The sequence below is a fragment of the Acanthopagrus latus genome, chromosome 17 (genome assembly GCF_904848185.1).
Source record: "Acanthopagrus latus isolate v.2019 chromosome 17, fAcaLat1.1, whole genome shotgun sequence".
NCBI classification, from domain to species: domain Eukaryota; kingdom Metazoa; phylum Chordata; class Actinopteri; order Spariformes; family Sparidae; genus Acanthopagrus; species Acanthopagrus latus.
In genome coordinates this window covers 13081630-13104003 of record NC_051055.1, presented here as the reverse complement: position 1 = coordinate 13104003, position 22374 = coordinate 13081630, and the positions used below count along the sequence as shown (strand labels likewise).

The 22374-nt window shown below is 38.2% G+C and overlaps 1 protein-coding gene across 4 annotated transcripts in view; it reads left to right on the top strand.

Annotated features, from left to right (window-relative positions):
• Window positions 1-22374, top strand: part of cdkal1 (CDK5 regulatory subunit associated protein 1-like 1) — a 225970-nt gene that overhangs the window by 117499 nt on the left and 86097 nt on the right. For all 4 annotated transcript variants that reach the window (XM_037074091.1, XM_037074092.1, XM_037074093.1 and 1 more), the window contains exons 9-10: window positions 7062-7228; window positions 18689-18834. In XM_037074091.1, coding sequence (XP_036929986.1) covers window positions 7062-7228; window positions 18689-18834 — 313 coding nt within the window. The remainder of the gene's footprint in view (window positions 1-7061; window positions 7229-18688; window positions 18835-22374) is intronic.

Below are 22374 nucleotides of genomic sequence, written 5' to 3'. Positions count from 1 at the left end.
TGTATGCATATGTCTATATCTTAGGTTTGCTTGTTAGAAGGATATGCCTTGGCACTTGTGAGGTCATGTTCTGTAGCTCTGTTGAAAAATAATTTTTCATGCATTAATTTAAAGCAGAATACTGAATGCATTTATTTGGCAGTGCAGTGATGGGCTTCCCCATTATAAGACCTGTGAAGTATGGGGGGCGGACTAGAGTGCTCACAAACCCTCTTAGTTGATATCTTTATACTTTTTCAAACATTTATCGCTTTTAAAACCTCTAACTTAACTGTTTTATTATCTACTGTATATGTTGGTCTAGAGAGGCACTTAAACAACTTTACTAAAATGTGTTCTTAAATTATGACTTGAAGGATGTAACAAATGAATAGTTTGTAGTTTAAAGGGCCTTGTATGCTACTGAATATGCTGCTGGTTTGAATTTATGAAAGTCTGTATGCCTTGAAAATCATGGATCCTAGGCTGCCAGCCCTGTTTAACTGAATTTGATTCACTGTCTTCCTGAAGAAGTCGCATCTGATACGATGCTATTTTTCAGTGTCAGAAAATGAGACGTATATGTTTTTGTTGGCCTCAGGGTGTAGAGTATTTCATGAAATCTGTTATGTCATTGAGTTAAAGAGTAAACATGCTCAAAGGGATATAAGTTGTTATTGCTGTACATTAGATCCTGCACGATCTGATTGGTTGTAGGGTTATGATGTTTAATAGATTACAGATTATATGCACATAAAGATGATCCTATTATACTGCATTAAATCCTTAGTTTCCATGACACAAAGCAACACACAGCTAAGCGTGTTGCTATACATTAAGCAGCTGTGATATATGAGGGGGTGTGTATGAGTGTGTGGGCTTATACTTGAATCAGCCCAAAGGAAGTAGACATATTGTATCTACAGACTTTCAGGCTGTCTCTCTTAATGTATTTAATGTCCAGCAAACTTTAACCAATTCCGTCATAAGTATAACTTTTAGTTTAAGAACATTTGTTGAAAGTTAAAGTCCTGTCAAATTTGTAATTATATGAGCTTGAAACATGCTCACTGTTTACTTCTCGCTCTCTCTTCCACGCTCTTTCTTCATGTATGAACTGTAACATGCTTAGCCATGTGTTGATGGCTTGTGTGTTATGGAAAATAGAGTCTTAATGTAGTTTAATAGGATCATCTAATCTATAATCTGTTAAGCATCGTAGCCTGTGGCAGCCAATCAAAATGTATATCATGCTAAAGAGATTAAGATAAGTAAGCATACTGAACCCATATGTGTATGGTCGGGATAGGAGGGTAATCTTGATGTGTGTAGTCACAAGTACAGTCCACATACAGTACATACATGCACATAAACACACACATTGGAACATAGGCATGCACATGTGCATATAAAAAGTGTTTTGTGGGGTAGACATACATACGTGATGGAGTTGTATAAAGTTGGTTGCATTGAACATAGACTAGAAACTTCTGTTCCTGTCTGTAAAACAGTCACTGGTGATACAAACAGTCTCAGAACAAGCAGCTGCCAAAACAAACACATTTGACATAGGTGAAAGACCAAAATGATGAAAATGTGTTTACACTTTAGATTCTCACCACAAGTTGACAACATTTTATTTATTTTTATTTTTTTTATTGGATTTGATGACCTGCCAGTTTATAAAAAATCACATCTCCCACAGTTGTTTTGTCTTTCAATCATGGCCATTGACACAGAATCAGAAAAGAAATGCAAAAGTGATGAGTGCCAGTCAGGGATTAGAGCATGTGTTGGTTTCTGTAGATATTTATTGGTTGTTAGCAATAATCCAAGTCTATCGTATAGATAATAAGTCTACTATCCTTTTAAATATACTGTACATAGATCAATAACCTTGATTGTTCTGAATAAAACCTATACAAAAAATAGGTTTTGTACATACAACGATCTGATATTAGAATTAATGAGAAATGTAATATATATATATATATATATATATATATATATATATATATATATATATTTTTATATATTTATATATATATATATTTTTTTTTTTTTTTTTTTTTTTTACATTCATTTCAGTTGGGAGTTACTTGACAGAATAAAATGTACATCCAGTGAGCTTTACACTTTCTTTTGTACAATATGTATGCATACATTACTCAAGGAATCTGAGCCAGAAAGTACCAAATAGAGACAGCATGACATGAAAATGTGTGGTCATATTGTGCCACTTCTGTGTTTCATTTATGATTTAGGACCCTTTACTGTTACAACTGTGGTTTTTACTAAAGCTCCCAATCACCTGAATCAATTGGTTCTGTCGTGGTTCTTCAAAGCAACCACTTCAAAGCCCTTGTCTCTTTCCTCCTCCTACTCTCCCCTCCTCTTAACCAGAGGAGGAGCAGGAACGCAAGGCCATAAGAAATTATATACATCATAATGGTATGAGATATGAAGGCTTCCGTATATGTCAGCGCAGCTTATACTGTGACTTTTAGTCACTAAAATGCCTGTTAATTAATTAAACTGTAGCTCAACATAGAATTAAATCTCGCAAGTTAGACAAAGGGTTGCTTCTAGCTTTCTGTATGATCTACATAAAGACACAACTAGAATGACATATTTTTCCCTTCCCTGAATTCTGGGTTGTTTACGTTTTTTTGTTTTTTTTTTACCTTTTTGTCTTTTCTGGACAGGTGAGAAGGTTTGCTTGAAAAATCACATGGACACACACACACACAGACGCACACAAACATACACACTCAGATAATACAGGTTTTTGGCACAGAGTTGGAGTGATGAATATTTGATATGTGTATGGCATTTGTCTGACATGTTGATGGTATTATTATTACAAAGACAAACGCAGCTTATACATACACACAGCTGTTTTCTCTTTTGTGTGTGCTCTCTCTCTCTCTCTCTCTCTCTCTCTCTCTCTCAGCCAGTCAAATCTGTGTATTACATTCAGCCTCTTTGTTAGACAGATGTGTGCACACACACACACACTCGAGAAAGAGAGACAGTTTATTTCACAAATACAATACATGAGACTCTTGTCATCTTTCCTCACTCCCATGCAGATTCCACCTGGCTGCTATTGTGACCGGATATCCTATACGTCCTATGCCAAATACCATGCTACTGGCCTCCAACTACAAACATGGCCGTCAGTTGCATGCACTGTTCTAAGTGAATTATTTCACAACATTAACCTGCAGTTGCAATAACTATTCTTATACAATATAAATGTTTTCTCAAATACACATATTGTACATATCCTCAGTTAAACTTAAATGTTCAAGTCTCCCCTGATGTAAATGTCTTTATAGATAAATGCATGTACTGTATGCGATTACTGAGTGTGGCCAAACAGCACAGATCCCTCTCTTTATATTTTCATCATTAATATCTTCCTGTCCTGCCCTCCTTCCATTTGGAATTTTATTCATTTCTTCCTACGCCTTGTTTGTGCTGCTGTGTCAGAGTTCAGTGAGTGTTAATAGCTTTTAGGAAAGGTGTCCTTCTCCCCACCCTTGTTTATGACTGCTCCAACATTAAACTACATGATATGGTGACGTAAAAAATCGAGGTTATGGAATGAACACACACAAGTCAAAGCAGAGTGGAAATTTACTCAATTTCTTTCAAAAGATTCAACCTTTCATCTAACACGTTTTGATTATCAACCTTAAATTGATATGTTTAAATTCTTCCTTAGTTTTCTCTGTGCGGAGCAGCTAGAGGACACTGCACCTTAAACTGGTACGGACTTGAGGCTTGCTTAAGGACACTTATGCAAGGCATGTTCATCCTGCTTTGTAGACCACCTTAAATTGTAGGGGTACTTCACTGATTTGCAGCCAGCTTTATATTAAAATGTCAGTAGTGATTGTAAATGAACAATATTCCACTTCGTGCCATGTTGCCTGCACCTAGAGCTCCCTGCTCATTTGCTGGAAAAACTGTGCCTGCCCTATGGCTGTTTGAACTACAGATTATTTATCCTCAAAACTCAGATCAACTTGTCAAACTTGGCACTGCTGATAAAATATGAATCAAGACTCAGTCACTTATTGGAGATTAAAAGCACATTATAGTAGATGCAAATGTAAATAGTTGTTCATTATTAGATATACACATTTCTATCTAGAGTACCAATTGCTCCTGTAATGATGACCTCCTGTAGCAATCTTGACATGCCTGATGCACAGACGCATTTCAGCCAGTGCGACCCATGTCTGCACCACACACACAACAGAAAACCAGAGGAAGCAGCTGTGTAGTGTGTATGAGAGGAGATAGAGAAATGAGAGCATTCAACATTTCCTGATGAAACGGCCACCTTCTCTGTGTCTTCGGCCAACGATAACACCATTGGATCACCTTATACAAAAGGGAATGAGACGCAGGCCAAAGGGGCAAATTACTGGGCAGGTTATTGAGTTTGTCTGGAGATATATGTATGACTGTGGCCTTGAGTAACCACCTGAGAATTTTCCAAAGAATCACCCAGTTCAAAATATAATTAACACAGGAATCACAAGAGGTATTTAATAGCAGACTATACACAAGCTTACTAACTTGGCAGCATCATGTGTGGAATCACAGGAATGTTTTTTGGAAGAAACCAATTTAGCTCCCTGTATTGTGTGACCACATATTACCAATATTATTCTCGGAATGAGCTGTGGTGTAGAAAGTGATGCTGATGGTGTTGTGGCTGCAGGAATACATTCACACATGGGATGTAGATGATGCAAGCAAAGGTTAGACCTTGGCAGAGGGATTGTTATTATTTAGCTCAAACAAGCTGACATCAGCTACCCTGGGAATTTGCTGTCATCACCTTCCCTCAGGCTAAAATGCTTAAAAATATGACACAGATTTTGTTTTAAAAAAATGCTGCAGCAAATCAACTGCGGTATTAATGTTGCTGAGCAGTGACAGACTCTCATTATGCATCAATGTTAGCTGATGACAACATGTCTCCGCACAGAGCATGACCTCCAGGTTTTTGAGTGCAGCTCTTATCAATGTGTATGCTGAACACAGCCTGCATTACATGATAAAGAACATTTAATGAACTAGGCTATTACTGAGTATTGGACCAAGGTGAAATATGCTTTTGATTAATTGCATACTGAAACAAATGAACATCACGTCCTGAATGCATTCTTGTATTGTGTGTGCTAGCCTTTAGATCTGATCACGTATGATTGATGGATGTTTTTGATGGTGTTTTTAGACGAGACTGGCTCTAGAAATCATTAGTGCATCTTAATGTCAACGATGATGAGCTTTTGAAACTCTTTCACTCTGGACAATTATGCTGTCATCATCTTTAATCTGTCTGGCCTATGCACGCCTTTAAACACACAGTTTTACTCTTTCCCTCTCTCTTGCACACACACACACACAAACGCACGCACACACACGCACGCACGCACGCACATCAACTGCCCAATTAGCCAAACACCATCTTTACTCTGAATGACCACATGCATCTTTCTGTCTGTCTCTGCACAGCTAATGATAATGATGGTCGTGTGGTTTTCTGTTAGTTTGTGTGTCTGTGTGTGCTTGAGCTCGTGCCCCCGCAATTGCAAATGCATTTTTGTGGGCCTGGAAGATATGATATGTCTTAACACATAGCTTAAGCAGACACTCAACCATTTCCAGACCTACAGTCAAATGACAGTTAGATCATTAAGCTCTAGCAGTGAGCGGTGCTCTAATTTAGCATGAAGCTGGTTGATTGTGCCTGCTTGCTGTATGTGACCTTCACGTTCCTGGAAAGTCTGTTCATAAGAAGGGTATTCTTTTTTAATACTTGTCAGTGACTGTCAAAGCCTTGGAGCATGTAGGCAATGTCAACAAGAGAGGTAGTGAAATAATACTTGAAGAAAGTTGCTGTGATGGAAGGGGAACAAACAGTGATCAACTTGAAAATGGAAGTTTGCTTTACGTGTGTTCTGATAGTAGCTGAAACCAAGGATGTTATATTTTCACCCATATTCATTTGTTGTGGGTTGGTTGACTGGCTGGTTTGTCAGCAGGATAACACAAAAACTACAAACAGATGTCCACAAAATTTAGATGAAGGATGTTTGTCGGCCTAGAACAGACCCCATTTACTTTTGGTGGCGGTCCTGACTAGGGGATGGATTTTTCAACATTTATAGATAGGGCGTTTCTCAACATTTTCGTATATTTGTAACTAAATTGTAAAGTTAGGTTTTACAGGAGCCTATACTCAGAAAGTGATAATTGTCATTAACCATTTATGAGCCAGGGAACTTCAACCTCAAAGGTGCAGTCACCTCTGGTTGTTAACTTTGACACCGGAGCACCTCAGAGGCCACTGCAAGAGGACCTTAATTGCGATCTACCTGAAAGTATTCTTTTGAAATGTAGCTCTAGTCTTGCTATGCAGTTTAATCAATGACATTTACACCATGTCTAAAATTAGGCAGAGGGGAAGGTAGGTTACCATAACGTAGGAGTGATGTTATTCCGCTCTCTAGAATCATCTTAAATACTACAAGTTGATATAAAGTAGCTGAAGTACTGAATCAAAGAGCTCCTCCGGGTTTCAGTCAACAGGCTTTCATTCACTGTTGATAGTAAGCAAATATACATGTGAGATTCCCTGAAGCATCACAGTAAAGATTTGTCTTGTGTATTGATGTGTATATACTGTAGTAGTAACTGTAAGATGTATGTGGGCTGGAAACTCTCTTTCCTTTTTTTGGAATACATGACTGATCTAGACTTTCTGCAGACATTTAAAACCTTAAACCTTTTTAAATTATTGAATTTCTGTAGCTTTGTAATTAAGATACTCTTATCACAACAGCTGCCCGTTTTTTTTGTCTTCCATACAAATTCATTTTGCCACTTGATACTGGCATTAAACATTAAATGAGTCCATTGTGTCCAGTTGGGACTGTGCCATATGAGAAAAATTCTGTAACAATTTAATTCTGGGAACAAAACAGACAAATCAATTGTTATTCAGCGTATTAAATACTTTCTGTTTTTACTGTATGATTTTGTCTGTCTCTTTCCAGAGGGTGTATGTGAGATCTGGTTGACCAGTGAGGACACAGGAGCTTATGGTCGAGACATAGGGACAGACCTGCCCACTCTGCTGTGGAGATTGGTGGAGGTGATTCCTGAAGGGGCCATGCTGAGGCTGGGCATGACCAACCCACCATATATCCTGGAACACCTAGAGGTACACACAGTGCATGGTCACCAGTTTCACCCAGAATTACCATCGAAGATGGTAATACATCACTGATGAATAAAACTAAAAACCGAATGCACTCAGGACTCTTTTCCTTTTACTGTTTTGTGCTTCTCCCTATTGTCTCGTGTGCTATCCCTTTCTGTGAACAAATAATATTGCTTTGCCTAGATTTAATAAACTAAATGCCTTTCTGTTTTGCTTACCAAGCAGTTTAGCTGCAGTGCTCATACTCCATTCATTAGTGCAGTTCATTCTCTTCTCTCCCTAATGAGTCAATTAAGGACCATTGTGTCCTCTTTAGCAACCTCATTTTATCAGTCATTATTGTCTTCCCTAATGGAACAATGGACGTTGTTATCCCTTCTCTCTCTCATTCTCTTTCTACCCCTCTCTCTCTATGTTTTGGCCTGTCTGTCTCTGTCTTTCAGACATTTTAATAACAACATATTATAACATGTTATCTCCACTTTCCACCATTAGAGGACAAATGGCATATCCAGCCACCCAACCACAAATCAACTCGAACTTAAGAATTGCATGATTTGTTTAAATTATTCAAAAGAGTAGGAGGCCTAAAAAACAAAAATATTTCTGTTTTTGTGGTGAGTCTGGTCAGTGATGATTCCATTGTTGTCAAATCAATAAATTCCACACAGCAGCATAAAACTAGGGTTTATTCCATGTTGTTACACTATTTGTCACAACGAATGCTGTGAAGTAGTGTACATAGATAGATGTGAGAAAGAGAATATAGTGTTTTAAATACTAGTACACCTCCCTAGGGTTGTCAGAGCTCTGCCTGAGCAGACACTTTGTTCTTAAGGCAACACTTTGCCATTTGGTTGCTGTAACTTATATAAGAAGGAATGAGCTGTAGTTGTTTGTTTATTGATGGTCAGAAATCTCAGAATTTGTTTATTCATAAATATCTTTGCATTTGCTAAATCTCAGTGTTGTGATCTATTTTCTGGTGGTATAGCGTTATTATGTTGGGTTGGAGATGTGAGCACATCTCTAACGAGATCGACCACATCTTCATAAACTTAACTGTAGTGTTTTATTAACTCTCTGTCATCTAGCATTTGGAGAAATGTTCATCTTCTTTGTCTTTTCACTATTTTCACCTTTGCTTAAGATGCTCCAAGGGTTCTGAATAGTCCTTCTCCCTGCGCCTTTTCTTTACAAGGATCATGTTAAACTGCTTCGAACATGTCATCATTCTTCTACTTTTCTTACAATTTCGTCACTTGTAGCAACTTTTAGTACTAGGATGCTTTATGAATACGCTATATCCATGATGTTTATTGTGGTAAACCTTTCCTTTGTTTCAGCTTTTTATATTCTGTCTGTGTTTGTAGGCCTACATTTTCTCTGTATTAAATTTAATTATTTCCCTTCAAAGCTGCATACACAAAAAATACTATGATGGATTTACATTCATCAGTAGACCTGTGTCATACATGCGTCTGCACAATGAAAGAGCACATAAGCGTAGCTCTAACTTCTCGAGATAGAAAAGTTGAACAGTAAACTCAGTGCATGGCTGGAAGAGCAATGCTAAATCAACTTCAGCATTAGGGCTGTGTTTTTGTGTAGCAACTATGAAGGTTAAGCAGAGGAGGATAGTTCGAAGAAATTAATGAAATTGAATATGGTGGATCTGGGTTAAAGTGAAGAAGACAAATCAGGGATTTTCTTCTCTGTCTTTTGTTTAGTGGTTCTGGTTTAAATATCAACACTCATTTTGGACCAAGTTTTTCTGCAGTTTGATTGCCTTTCAGCACTTCCGCTCTCATCCCTGAGGAAAATGTGAGTTTGAGTAGAAGAGAGATCTAATAATGGAGAAAAGAAGGACATAGAGGGCTGAAATAGGGTAACCTAGAAAAATAAAATGACACAAAAGTTTGACGTAAGAAAGAAAAAAAAAGCGAGTGAAGTTCAAAATACATATACTTTTGAATCAAACAATCAAGGAAGATTTGAGATCATAGATGAATGTAATGAGGGCAGACATGAAAAAACTGGGGATGAAGGCTTGGGGATAGAGATGAGGGGTAAGAAGGAGTGGGAAAGTGCTGTGGGAAGCAGCGGTGGAGGTTGTAATTAACCAGGGGTTAATGGAGGTGGCTAATTGTCCCCCACATGTATAGGTAGGCTTTCTGCTTGGCTACATTACAATTAAAAAACCACCCTCCTAATGATAGGGAATAACAATTAACTGATAATTAGAAATATACTAGGACGACACACTAGCTTGTTCTGTGTGTGTGTGTGTATATATGTTAAGAATCGTTTCATATGCTACCGGCCCTGTCATTGTTAACGTCCATGCATTGAATTGAATTATATCTTTTTTGCTTTAATTCCTCAGTCAATTAACCTACATAAGGAAAGATAAGAGTGCTCGTCTTTAACTTATCATTGTCTTTTGTTGCTCCTGTCCCCCATTTACCCTTTATCCTCTCCCCTGTTTTCTCCTCCCCCCGCAAGCCCCAATTCAGACCCTCCTCACACACACGCACACACTTTCTTTCCCTCTTCTCTTTCTGGTCCTACTTATATACTTTGTGTGCATTGTTAATGACTGTGAGCCTCACACAGAAATGAGCCAGAACATTTCTTGAGTTTCCTTCCCACTCTTCTTTGACTTTTGACTTTAAGTCATTTGGTTTCTTCCTCTTCGATTTTGCTTTTTCGCACTCGGATCCTGGTTTATACTCTGTTTCCTCCTTTCCAGTTCTTTCATTTCTTTAATTCTTCATATTCTTCTCATCAGTGCTTAATTTTTTCATCTTTCAGCACCTTTTATCTCTTGTTTATCTCCTCCCAATTACTCTTCCTTCACCTCTCCTTCCGTCACTTTGCTCTAATATGTCTCACGATGGTGGTTATCACAGCGATAACCACAGTGGGATGATGGTGATGATGAAGGCCAAATCCCCAAATTAGATTCATCCTTCATCTTAAGTAAAGGCCAAATTATATCCCCTTGTCTTTTTCTTTTGAAGAACACCAGCACTTATATAACAACATCATACTGAATGGCTGTGATTGAAGCTGAAAAGGCCAAGTTACCTCTTCACTTCCGCCTAAAAGATCATCCTCTCTCACAGACACTCACTCAGATCAACACTTCTGCACTGTCTCCCTCTGTCACACAAGAACACACAATTTCTTACTATGTGCAGCCTATTTTTCCTGACAGATGTAGACAGCCTCATAGCACCATTTGCTGATTGGAGCAGTTAAAGGCCCAACCGCCTCTCATGGGCCACTCATCTCTGACATTTTAGTTGATTGCACCATGCCGTCAGTGGGCATTTTTATTTGAGTAGGTGCAAGTAAAAATGTCTCTGGCAATGCTACTCCTATGATTTTCACCTTTTTTTCTCTATACTTCTAGTTTAGCTTTAGTTACAGTGAAATTTGTGATTTGACTTTTTCAAGCTCTCCTTTTTATTTCTTTCCATCCATCTATCCCTCTGCCTGTCAATAAATTGCTAAGTGGCTGTCGAAAGTGCAGCAACTGGTCACCTCGCATAAGGAGTGTGTGTGTGCTTGCAGATACCTGTGCATTTGCTAGTGCGTGACTCAGTGTGTGATTGAATCTAGCATGCTAGCAGATTCAGTAAATGAGGTGTGAAAGTAGCCTCCTCGTACGTAGCAATCAGTCAGGCTAAGATGAATGAAATAGCACTTGTCCATTAAACATCCTGCACAGAGCTCATTTCAGTTTGACTTGACATACATCAGATATGCTGTTCACACTCCTCCCATAGTTTGCTTTATGAACAGTAGTGCAAGCAAATATAGATTTAACTATGGATTCACTGATGATGAAAACAATGATTTTGCTGATAATTGATACAGAATTTTTTGATTTATTTGATTATTTATTCTTCCCTTTTTTGTGAAAAAAAATCAGTTTTATAAATAACTGAAAGGTTTTTAATTATTCAGCCCTTCATTAAACATATCTGTGAAATAGAACAAATTCAGTCATAAAAAAATCCCCATTTGAAAAAGAACTTCTCTTAATGAGGACATTTCAGTACTCAGCCCAACAAAAACATCATCCTGTGCAACATTAAGTAATAATGTAAACATAAATGTAAAAGCAGTTAGAAAAGCAATGCAATGCAGAAGATACCACTGAGTTACTATGATGCCCTTTTACTTATTTTTCCTACTTATTGGTCCGTTTTCCTACAGAATCTCCTCAGACATGTCAGACAGAGTGGATTGTGCCCTGTCTGTTCATACCCTTTTCTTCTGTTAGTGATCAGCGCTCTCTACCACTCTTCTCATCTCTGTTTCATCTCTAGCTCTAGCAGCAGGTCTCTGTCCGTCAGCTACCCGTGGAGTGCTGCCGTGGTGTTATTTAACATCCACATCGAAGCAGCAGTCCTTATAACTGAGGGCACGGTTCAGAAAATGGGGTCTGCCTCTAACAGAGCAAAGCATTTGTTTACAGCTTCTAATAACGCAGTCTGTTGTTTTGTTTGTTTTAACACAGTGGTCTCTGTAATTCTCCACTGTCTCAGAAGTAACTGGAATATTTTGCAAACTGTAAATCTCTGATCCTTCTCTGACACAGTGACATGGTCAGAAATATACTGGATATCCTCAGTTCTTTTTAACTGGTTTCATCCAGCTGTGAAGAAAATGTTTGACAAACTCAAAATGTAATTTTGAAATAACTATTAAGGTAAATCAGTGTTTGCATCTCCTAAATCGATTTCCTTATTGCCAAAAATATGCATTTAGCAAAGAAAAACATAATGTAAATTCCAGGTCAAGTTACTGTTCTCTAGGTTCAGGACACAAGCATTCAATTGCACATGAACGCACACACACCAAAACATATGCACACACATCTCTCACCTTCACACTCAGATGTGCACATGTGAGCACAGCTGTATGGGCACACACTTAGACACACCCTCTCAGACCATTTTCATTTTAATGAAGCCTCAGGGAGCCTCTTCACATTAGAGGCCTAATGTAGCATTGTGTGAGGAGCCGGCACCATACGAATGCTCACAGTAAAGCTATTCTGATGTGCCACTAAATTATGGGTCCTGACTAACTGCAGTGAATTATTTTTTCTGAATAATTTCAATGAATTATGAGTTCTGAAAGATGGAGATGTAAATGCTGGCTGCTCTCTCAAAATTGACATCATCTTTGTTGTCCCTTTAGAAAGCAATACGAGCAGTGAGTCAATTGAATTATCTGCTATTAATTAATGTAGTCCACAGCTGCCGCAAACACATTTATCCATATAGTGGTTTCATGCATTTTAGTTTTGGTGTAGATTTTGGTTGGCACGTTTCATGTTGGCACAGTCACTGTACTGTCAAAACACTAAAGATAAACAAAAAACAAAAGATACACAGAGCATAATACAGTGTGACATTCAAATGCTACAAAAGCACTTAATTTAACTGTGCAATACATAGATGTTATCTTCACTATGTGAGGTGCTGCAGGCTCAGCGTAACCTCCAGGGAAAATCAAGTGCAGCCTGAAGTGTTTGAAATGTTTAATACCATTGGGAGCTCAGTTCCTCTATCTGCTGCTGAATTTCCACCAACTGTTTGTTTGTGTGTGCCAGTGCACAAGCATGGGGACCTGACTTATTATCCTGGGAACGGCTTGTAGAATCATTTTCTCTACAGACTCCCCTGGGTGAACCCTGTTAGTACTCTGTCATGTGTGGGTTTGTGTATGTATCTGTGAGTGTGTGTGAATGAAGTTAGGTGCTACTCATTATGGGCTTGCCTCAAATCGTTCACTTGAACCAGACAGTAAACCCTCACTGTCTGCGTGTTATCACTCTGGGGATTCCAACTGTGTTTGTGTGGGCTGTTTTAACACAATCACCAGTGTCTCCATATTGTATACTATATAAGAATAAGATGATGCGTGTGCCATATATTGACAGTGCACCGCTTTACCGGTTAATAAATTAAGATTTATATTTCTTTCAGCTAGCTCTTTGTGCATGCCATGAAGCTGCCATTTAAGTTTCATATTTGACTTGACAAACAGGACGTAAAACATTCTCCCCCCCAGCAATTAGTACTACAATTAGTTAACTTTTTTCTTGCTGTGAGTGGCTCTTCCACATCAAGGTTGTTGTTCCATTTTGAGACAATAGTGTTTGTCAGCTGCACACCCAAAGCATGTTGGCAATCTTAAGACTTTTAAGACCTCAATTTGTCAGTTTTTCCAGTGTGAGCCTGCCACAAGACACATTTTTCTATTGTATTGTCAGCAGGTGTTTGTTAGTGCTGAACAAGTGATGAGAAAATGCCATCATTTTTCTTAGATTTTTTTGAGAAATGTTTTTGCAAAGTACGAGGGTAAAGCGTTCATTATTTCTTGAAGTCAACATTCTGCATTCTACGCTCTGTTTTGTTTCGAATGTGCTGTCATGCCACAGATATACTTCTGTTGAGCAGTCATTTTTTTCTTTTTCCAGTGTTAAAACCCTTAAAGAAATGACAATTGCTGTGAAAAGTACATAGGTGAATGTGAAAATTCTCGTCAATAAATGCATGTTTAGAATGTAGATTATTTGTACGTAAATGTACACACAATTGAAGACTGTTGACAATTGGTGGTGTTGGCCGCAGTGTTGGTCTCTCTACTTGGCTTTAGCAGACTTTTATAAATGTGTATTAATTGATAAGGATTAGGTCAAGACAGAATAATTTGCATTAAGCTGATACATACTACTTGCATTCTTTCTTACCACATATAGTGCTCTTAAAGAAATAGGAAGCACTAGCATTATTAAATGAAACACAAACACACAGATGTATCCACACAATACAATGACCTCTTATTTCTTTTCTGCATGTTTTTGTTTTCTGTAGATTATATGTGGGAGGGCAGATTTACAGGATAAACTTAGTTGATAAATAAAGGTTTGAATTTTATGTCTCTGGAATTTCAGATTAAGCAAACTGTAATACCCCTCTTCCTTCTTTCTTTCTGTTTTCCTCTTTTTTCTCTTTTTTTTACATCCCTGCAAATAACAACTTTAAGGCTGTTATTGAAATACAAACAGAGACGACTTGATGCAAAGTAATCAGCAGCTTCACACAGTCAATTCCTGTATTCCCTTACGGAGAGTTGGTCAGAAACATGTGCTATCCAGAGCATTCTGCCTACAACACAAGTACAAGTAGCAAATTAAACACATTTACTGTTCTAAAAACATGAAGGGAGGGTTTGGGAGGCTGATGAACAGGAGGGTCATGAAACGGAGTAGAGGGCAACAGATAATATTCTCATGCAGAATATGCCAAAGGAATTTAGAGCACCGAGCTATCAGTGAGCTCACAATCCACCTTTTATCTGCTCTCTCTCCCTTTTTTCCATATATGTTCTTTTCTATCGTATCTGGTTTTAGAGAATGGATATTAGATCCTTTGAGCTAAGCCAGTTAAGATGGATCTCTACTGGTTTATGTGTCTTTCTGAGCTGATCGACCAAAGATGAAAGCATTGCGTGTCTGTTTGTGGGAATGAGGGAGAGAGGCTCGGTGGGGGGTGGGGGGGAGAGTGTGATACGATATTATACTCCTTTTAAACACTGTCAAGACTGATAAAAGACTAAACAAACCAAAAAAAGACCACTTGCACCAGTTTTTGATTGTTTTTTTTTAAGCGTGTTGAGTTGTGCTTTGAGCTGGATGGTTCATCCACCCAGGAGCGAAAAGCATTAAAGCAACACTCTAATTTTTGCCACTGGGCACTGCTGAGTGATATCTTCCTCATCACAGCATCATTTTCTCCTCAGACTCACTAAACTGTCTGTCAGCAGCAGTCAAACATTGAAAAGGCCTCAACTCCACAGGGATCGGTAACAAAAGAGATTCATATCAGTGTACTGTATAATCATTGGAGGATGGGATGCGCGCTGTCAGACAGACGTACACACATGATAAATGGCTTGTGTGAATGAAAAGTCCTCCCCTTATAGATTAATCCCCAGTTGCCATCAGCAGTGCCCTGCTACTCAAGCTAGCATGCCATCTGTTTAGACCCCTTTAACCCTTTCTACCCACAGTCACACACACACACACACACACACACACACACACACACACACACACACACACACACACAGGGCTCAGTTGCCTTCATTGAGAAGTTGTCATCAGTAGGGGTGTAACAATAGATGTATTTGTGTTGAACCATTTCGGTACAGGATGTTCGGTTCAGTACAGGCCTGTGCAAGGGTGAGTTCCCAGAACAGAAGTTGCGTATGTTTATCATGGCTAATGCTAGCGAGAAAACAAGAGATTGAAGACCCTCCCTTGTCGCTAAAGTCTCCTGCTTAAGAACACTGTAGCTTCCTTGTTAAATATTGCAATGCAGAAAGACATGTTTCTGGTGTGACAGTTTAACTGGTGTTCATTTTAACTGGTGAGGGTCCCAGATATGCTGGTGGTGTGGTTTGAGAATCCCGTCTCCAGAGGGGAACTTGGCCATGTCCGCTAACTAGGAAAAACATTACGATCACCCTGCTCATCGATCCAAGTCATGTATATATATATTCATTTTGACGTGGCTTGAACACTACTATTCCACACGGAGATGCTGGGGTCTGCAACCTGTTAGCACAAGTAAACTCAGTGTGCTTTGCAGTAAAATAAATGTGCTGTATGTCAATACAAACAGTCTGATGCCTGGTTTCTCATAGTTCTGTGTAATCATCTGGAAATCTTTTCATTCGTAAGGGAAACTCTTATTTATTTATTTTTTTACTGCACCATAGCGTTGATAAATATAAATTTTTTGCAGTATAGGCAGACCGTAAGAAATATGTGACTCTAGAAGTTATGCTGTAGTGCTGTATATCATGCACTATGCTCGCAGTGTGCATGTGACCATATCTCAATCTACCTATGGTGACATGCACATTGTAATGATCATCAATCAGTGTAAATGGTTTCTTATACACATGTAGAATAAGAATAGGACACGGTATTACCAAACCAGATCTATTCTATTTACCAGGATACATTATAAGTTGTTATGAATGACACATCCAAGACTCAAAGTGCTTACTTGACGGTTAATGGAAAAAAAATACAAGAGGTAAAATTAATTTTATTTAAAAATGTCTTGTACAGGCAGATATGGAGAAAGAGAGACTGGCTCTCTTTCTCCATATCTGCCTGTAGTTAAACTACTTATACATTGGATATGGTTCTGTGTTTTTGTTTTCTGCCTGGGTTTCATTTCTGTGGTTGCAGGCTTCACATCAGAATATCAAAGTACACTCTTTAAAGCATCTGCACTGAAAAGAGTTACTTGTAAGAACTTAGAAATAACACATGAGCACATAATCAATCTCCTATTCTTTTACCTTCGAAAATGTTTCAAAACACACATAAATGCATATTCCTTCATATGTTCTCTCTCTCTCTCTCTCTCTCTCTCTCTCTCTCTCTCTCTCTCTCTCTCTCTCTCTCCCTCTCTCTCTCTCTCCTCTCTCCCTCTCTCTCCTCTCTCCCTCTCTCTCTCTCTCTCTCTCTCTCACACTCTCTCACACACACACACACACACTCACTCTCACATACACACACACACAGACGGCTGATTTCTGTCACCAATCAAGCTCCATTTTCCAACCAAATTAATTCTTCCTAATTTGGAGCTTCCAGTGGTCAACCCCCTGTGGTGTGCTAGAACTGAGCTGTCTATGTGTGTGTGTGTGCATATGCACATGCACATGTATGCGTTTCTGTCTGTGTGTGAAAGAGGGAACACTATACAATAGATCTTAATTGAGAAGATGGACTGCAATCAGCATATTCTTGTAGGAAATCATTAAATCATTTCTTCCACCCCTCTCTTTTTCTTTTTCTCCTTCTCGTTCTTGTGGTGATTAGCATGGTAATGATAGCATCCTGATTATGTCCATCAGAAAAATCTGACATCTGTGGTCTCTCCAGTTTTTTGAATGTGGAAGTGAATCTAAAAATGAGAAAAAAAATTCTCCCAATTAATGTAGTTCATTTAAAAAATCACAGTATGTCACTCATGCAGTTGTTCTAGTTAAAACGTTAAGGCGTTTTTATTCTGTTTGTGATGACGATGATGGAAAAAATTATATTTTTGTTGGTATTTCTTAATATGTTACAATATTGATATTTAACCCATTGTGATGAGTATTTGTTCCTTCTCATTTTAACTTAATTTCAAAACACATCACCTGGAAAGCATCTAAGATCATAATCAGATTATGTGATGATGGCATTTTTCTCAAAGTCAGTAAATTATACTGTTTTATTTACTTAAACCTGCTTTCAGCGTTATAGGAACTGCAGGCTTTCTGGAGTAGTTATTTATCTAAAGGTACCTACATAATGGCCAGAAAATTAATTATAGGCTATATTTTCTTTCTTCCTCTCACTATTGTGATGTGAGCTGTAGACCTGGATATTTCTCTAAAAGCTCTTGACTTTTCAGGCATAAAGAACACCTACTGGCGCAGCCTTGATTCTTTGACTTTAGATCTAGTGGGTACATGATGAATTTTCTGAGTTGCCTTTCTTTTCTTTCCCCAAGATAAAAAGGAGAAATAGAAAATAAGAGAAAGAGGCGGTTTACTGTTGAAGGTCTGCAGCATAAATAGAGCAGGATGAGGAAGGAATGTTAATGGAATCTTCATTTATTCAAAGGTAGCAGCCATCATTCACTGGAGCCATCTGTGAGATTTTGCTACCTCTTTCTTTTATGTTTCATTCACTAAACTTTAGGGTCATATAAAAAGTTTACAGTTTGGCTTCACATTCAGGGCTCCAATCCTTGGCTTTTCCACCATTTGTAAACAGAAAACTACTATTTTAACAGTTAATCAATGAAGTGTTTAGTGACAATATAGAAATAATATTTCTCCCAAAGTGTAATTTTTTCTGCCCGTTGTTACATAGATACAGAGTATTGTATCCTGTTCGGTTTAAAAAAAGCTTAGTAAGTCACTTATATTTTAAGCCATCAGTGCTGTGTGTTTATTAAACAAACATAATGATAGAAGGTTTGAACATTCTGTATTTAATTGATTTTTTTATTTTTTGTTTTTCTGTCTACAGTGTAGTCTGTGCTGTGCAAACTACTGTATGTATTTTTGGGATCCACAATTAAACTGGCAATGACTATCTTACAACTTTTAATTTTATTTTGTGTAACAACAGGAATGTAGCTGTTTCTAGGCTATTACTTATCTTTAGCAAACAGATAAGCAACAGTATTTCAGACCCAGACCAATATACAGTATGGAAAAAGTAGACACACTCCTACATTTTAGTGATTTCACCCCTGTTGCCTTTCTTATGAAAAATACATATGACAACTCTAATCCTTTATTTCTTGTCTCTCAATCCCTCTTCTTTCTCCCACTCTCTTCTCTGTGTCTCATTAGGAGATGGCCAAGATATTGAATCATCCACGTGTCTATGCCTTCCTTCATGTTCCGGTGCAGTCAGCTTCAGACAGTGTTCTGATGGACATGAAGAGAGAGTATTGCATTGATGACTTCAAAAGAGTGGTGGACTTCCTCAAAGAGAGGTAAGACAGGATGTGCAGTCTAAATGCACTCATGATGCTGCAAGTGAGTCTATTGCATGTAAGGGTCCTGATGGCATCAGCACAACAGTTAAATGTTCTTCCTCTCTCACCTCATTCATTAGCATGACTTGTGAATGTCTGTTTGTCTGTGATTGTTTTGTATGACAACTTCGTCTTACTTTTATCACTTGACTCAGATTAAAAGAAACACCTACTGCTGCATGTGCACATCCAACTCCCTGCTTGGATGCTTGTTGGTTATAATGCATTGGTCTGCAGTTGTGTACCGTGTTAGTAGTTAGTAGATACCCCTGGGTGCCATCAAAGTTGTCGTGACAAGTGTTTAGTTGGAGACTGTCTTTATCTCATTCCTCTTTTTTATTCTCTTCTGTTGTCTCCCTTTGGCTAGTCTGACTCACAGGAAGTAGGCTGTGGGTATAAACCTGAAGGCAGAATTCTCCACCCATTCCGCTATCTGCGTGTTATGCAAGAGCACAGTAGCTACATTCTGAGCTTAGTGCCACCCAAGACGACTATAATTGGTTAATAGAAATACAACCCAATACAGACCTTTCTCTGAGACTCATATCAGTTCAAGTTGTATTTGAGTTATGCATGAATTTTTTGGATCATGCAAACTCTATATCTGTTCTTTATAGTGCTATTGACATCTGGCACATCACTGTGACATTTCAACAGCATTGAAGGTGGAACAAATTAGTAAACATGATGAATAATAATGAATGATATTAATTTCCTTTGGTAGACTTTTTAGAAATGAACTGCTTCAGATAATACTAGATATAATTTTTACCATAAGGTGGATATCATATATAGCATATTTGAGCTTATAACATAGTATTAAAAAAACAAGATTCTTTTTAAGCTGCGCAAAAATACAAGAAATTTAATAACAGCAGTGATATTTTATTTTTTTTGTAAATCTGTCTTTTGCTGCGGTGCTTCGCTCTCGCTTTCATTTCTCATCCATGAGGTATTACAAGGTTAAACATTTCAAACATGTGATTCATCGATATATATTCTAGGAGAACTGACTGTAGAACTGGTTTAGCATTTGCTGTTTCCTGACACACATGTTCAAGCTATGTTCTTCAAAATGCACACACTGGCACACATGGATTTTAAAACCAAACATGTGCATTCCAGATATGAATAAAACATAGCCCTCCCTCTCATAGAAAAAATCCCAATTTAGATACATACACATGATGCAAGGATTTGACCCCCATGACTTACCACAAAAGATAAGAAATGATGCAAACTTAATCTTTTACTGTACTGTGTTGTACGATTTCTGAAAGATAATCATGTCATTGAATTTGAGTATGATTAATTATGGCAATGCATGTCATCCGTGGTGAATGGATATAGAATTGATGCTATATGATAATACGCAATGAAGGGATTCATATTAAAATGAGTTTGGGTCAAATTTCTGCCTTAAATCTCCTGGTATTATTGTGTGATTAAGAAGAAAGATGTTTATCTATGCAATGGTATAGTTAAGCATGTTATTGCTGTTGCCAGATGATAACCTCTTATTTCTAAGTACCTTTTTCCTGGAATTAAATGCATGTTGTAAGATTAGTATAGAAGAGGATATTTCGGCTTCATTTCATTTTGTAGATATTTATGTGTGTGTGTGTGTGTGTGTGCGTGCGTGTGTGTGTGTGTGTGTGTGTGTGTGTGTGTGTGTGTGTGTACAGAGGCAGTGAGAGAGACACAGAGCACAGTAAGTTATTTGCTTGAGAAAACCATCTCACATGGATGGTCATGAATTCACTCTCATTGATATCTATATTATCATGAGTGTACCTGATTCAGTGCATGAAGGTCTTAGATATTAATGTCTATATGTTCTCATACATGTCTTTTGATGTTGCAGATTAAAGTCATTTTGTTAACACAGTGTTGCTCTAAGCGGATGAGACTCTCATACTGAAGCAATCAATAGATTTCATGTAACTGCTTCATGTAGGTCAACAGGCTCATATGTGAAATGTAAATCTGGGAGAAGATGACTTTTATTCAGCACCATACAACTACCTATATTTGAATCTTTGCGTATATGCACAGAGTTCATAGAAGCACTCCCCAAATGCAGCTGAAATGCTGGGAGAAGACATCTGTACTGATATTTCACATCTTAACTTCACACACTTCTACCATCCATTCTTTCCCACATGCGAAAGCCCAGCCAAGGAGTTTGATTCTGTTGTGTCTCTCTGATTTACTGTTTTTTTTCTTCACATTTTCTTTCAATCACTCATGTGGTTGGTTGGCTTAAACACATCAGAATGTTTAGCATGCCCACTTAACTGCTGTATTGCTATCTACAATAGCTTGTGACTCTCTGTTGTGTTGCTTTTAGTACAACTATAAATCATGATAAATGAATCACATTTGTTTTGGGAGAACAACAGAATTGTCCTGTTTTGTGCCATGAACTAATTCAGTTGTGCTGTAGAACAATTCAGCAAAAATGCTGCTGATGGCTAATGGCACATGCTACACTGACGAAAGGCATGCTTTTGAGCTATGGTCCAATTTGTGTGTGGCGAGAGTTGCACAGAGTTTCATTATCTTATCTTTTTTATAGTTATGGTTTGTTTCTCACTGACTTCTGCTTTTTGGATCCTGGAACTAGTTTTTCTCACTCCATCTGTCATTGTTTTACAAGGCTGTTTTTTTTTTTTCATTTCAGGTCCTTGTCTTTTCTGTGTACATGTTTGCAACAAGGTCCATACTTGAAATTGGACTCTTGGCCCTCTGTCTTCCTCTCAGCACTCAAGTACATCTTTAAAAGCTTCTGATTGGGCGCGGTGTGCGGTCATTCCTTGCCCGAGAGTTGAAGGCTCGCCATTCCTTTAAATCTTTCCTTTTAACTTTCCTCTGAAGGGGCCTTGAGTTGAGGAGTGATACCGCTGTGTTTGCTTTTACACTCACTCAGATGCTTATCTTGTGTGTGTGTGTGCACTGCCTTGCTTCTTAGGCAATTGTTAGCTGTCTCCAGTTGTTTTTAGTGTTCAGTAGAAATTCAAACGGTGGTACTGATTTTGCAAAATCTTGCAAAAAAAAAAAAAAAAATCACACTGTGGCAAATGGTCCTTGGAGACAAAAAACTAACACACACACATTCTCAAAAGGGTAGCCGGGCAGATTTTATGACGTGATACCCTCCGTGTGGCGTGTGCGTGTGTGTGGGTTTACTCCATGTCTGGCTACTGTTAACTTCAGCAAACATGGATGATGTCGGTTGTGTGAAATCAATACTCGTACGCATCCAGTGGTCTGACCCATTTGGCTGCAGTAGTAAATGCTGGGGTGCAGTTCAGGGACCGGGAGAGAGGCCAGGGCTTTGGACAAGCCAGAAAACACCCACTGTGTTTGTGTGTGATACACTGTGTGTATCACAGAGTGTATATGTGTATAACAGAAACTTTTTTTTGTTGCTGGGGGAAGCCTGTGTGTGTGTGTGTGTGTGTGTGTGTGTGTGTGTGTGTGTGTGTGTGCGTGCGT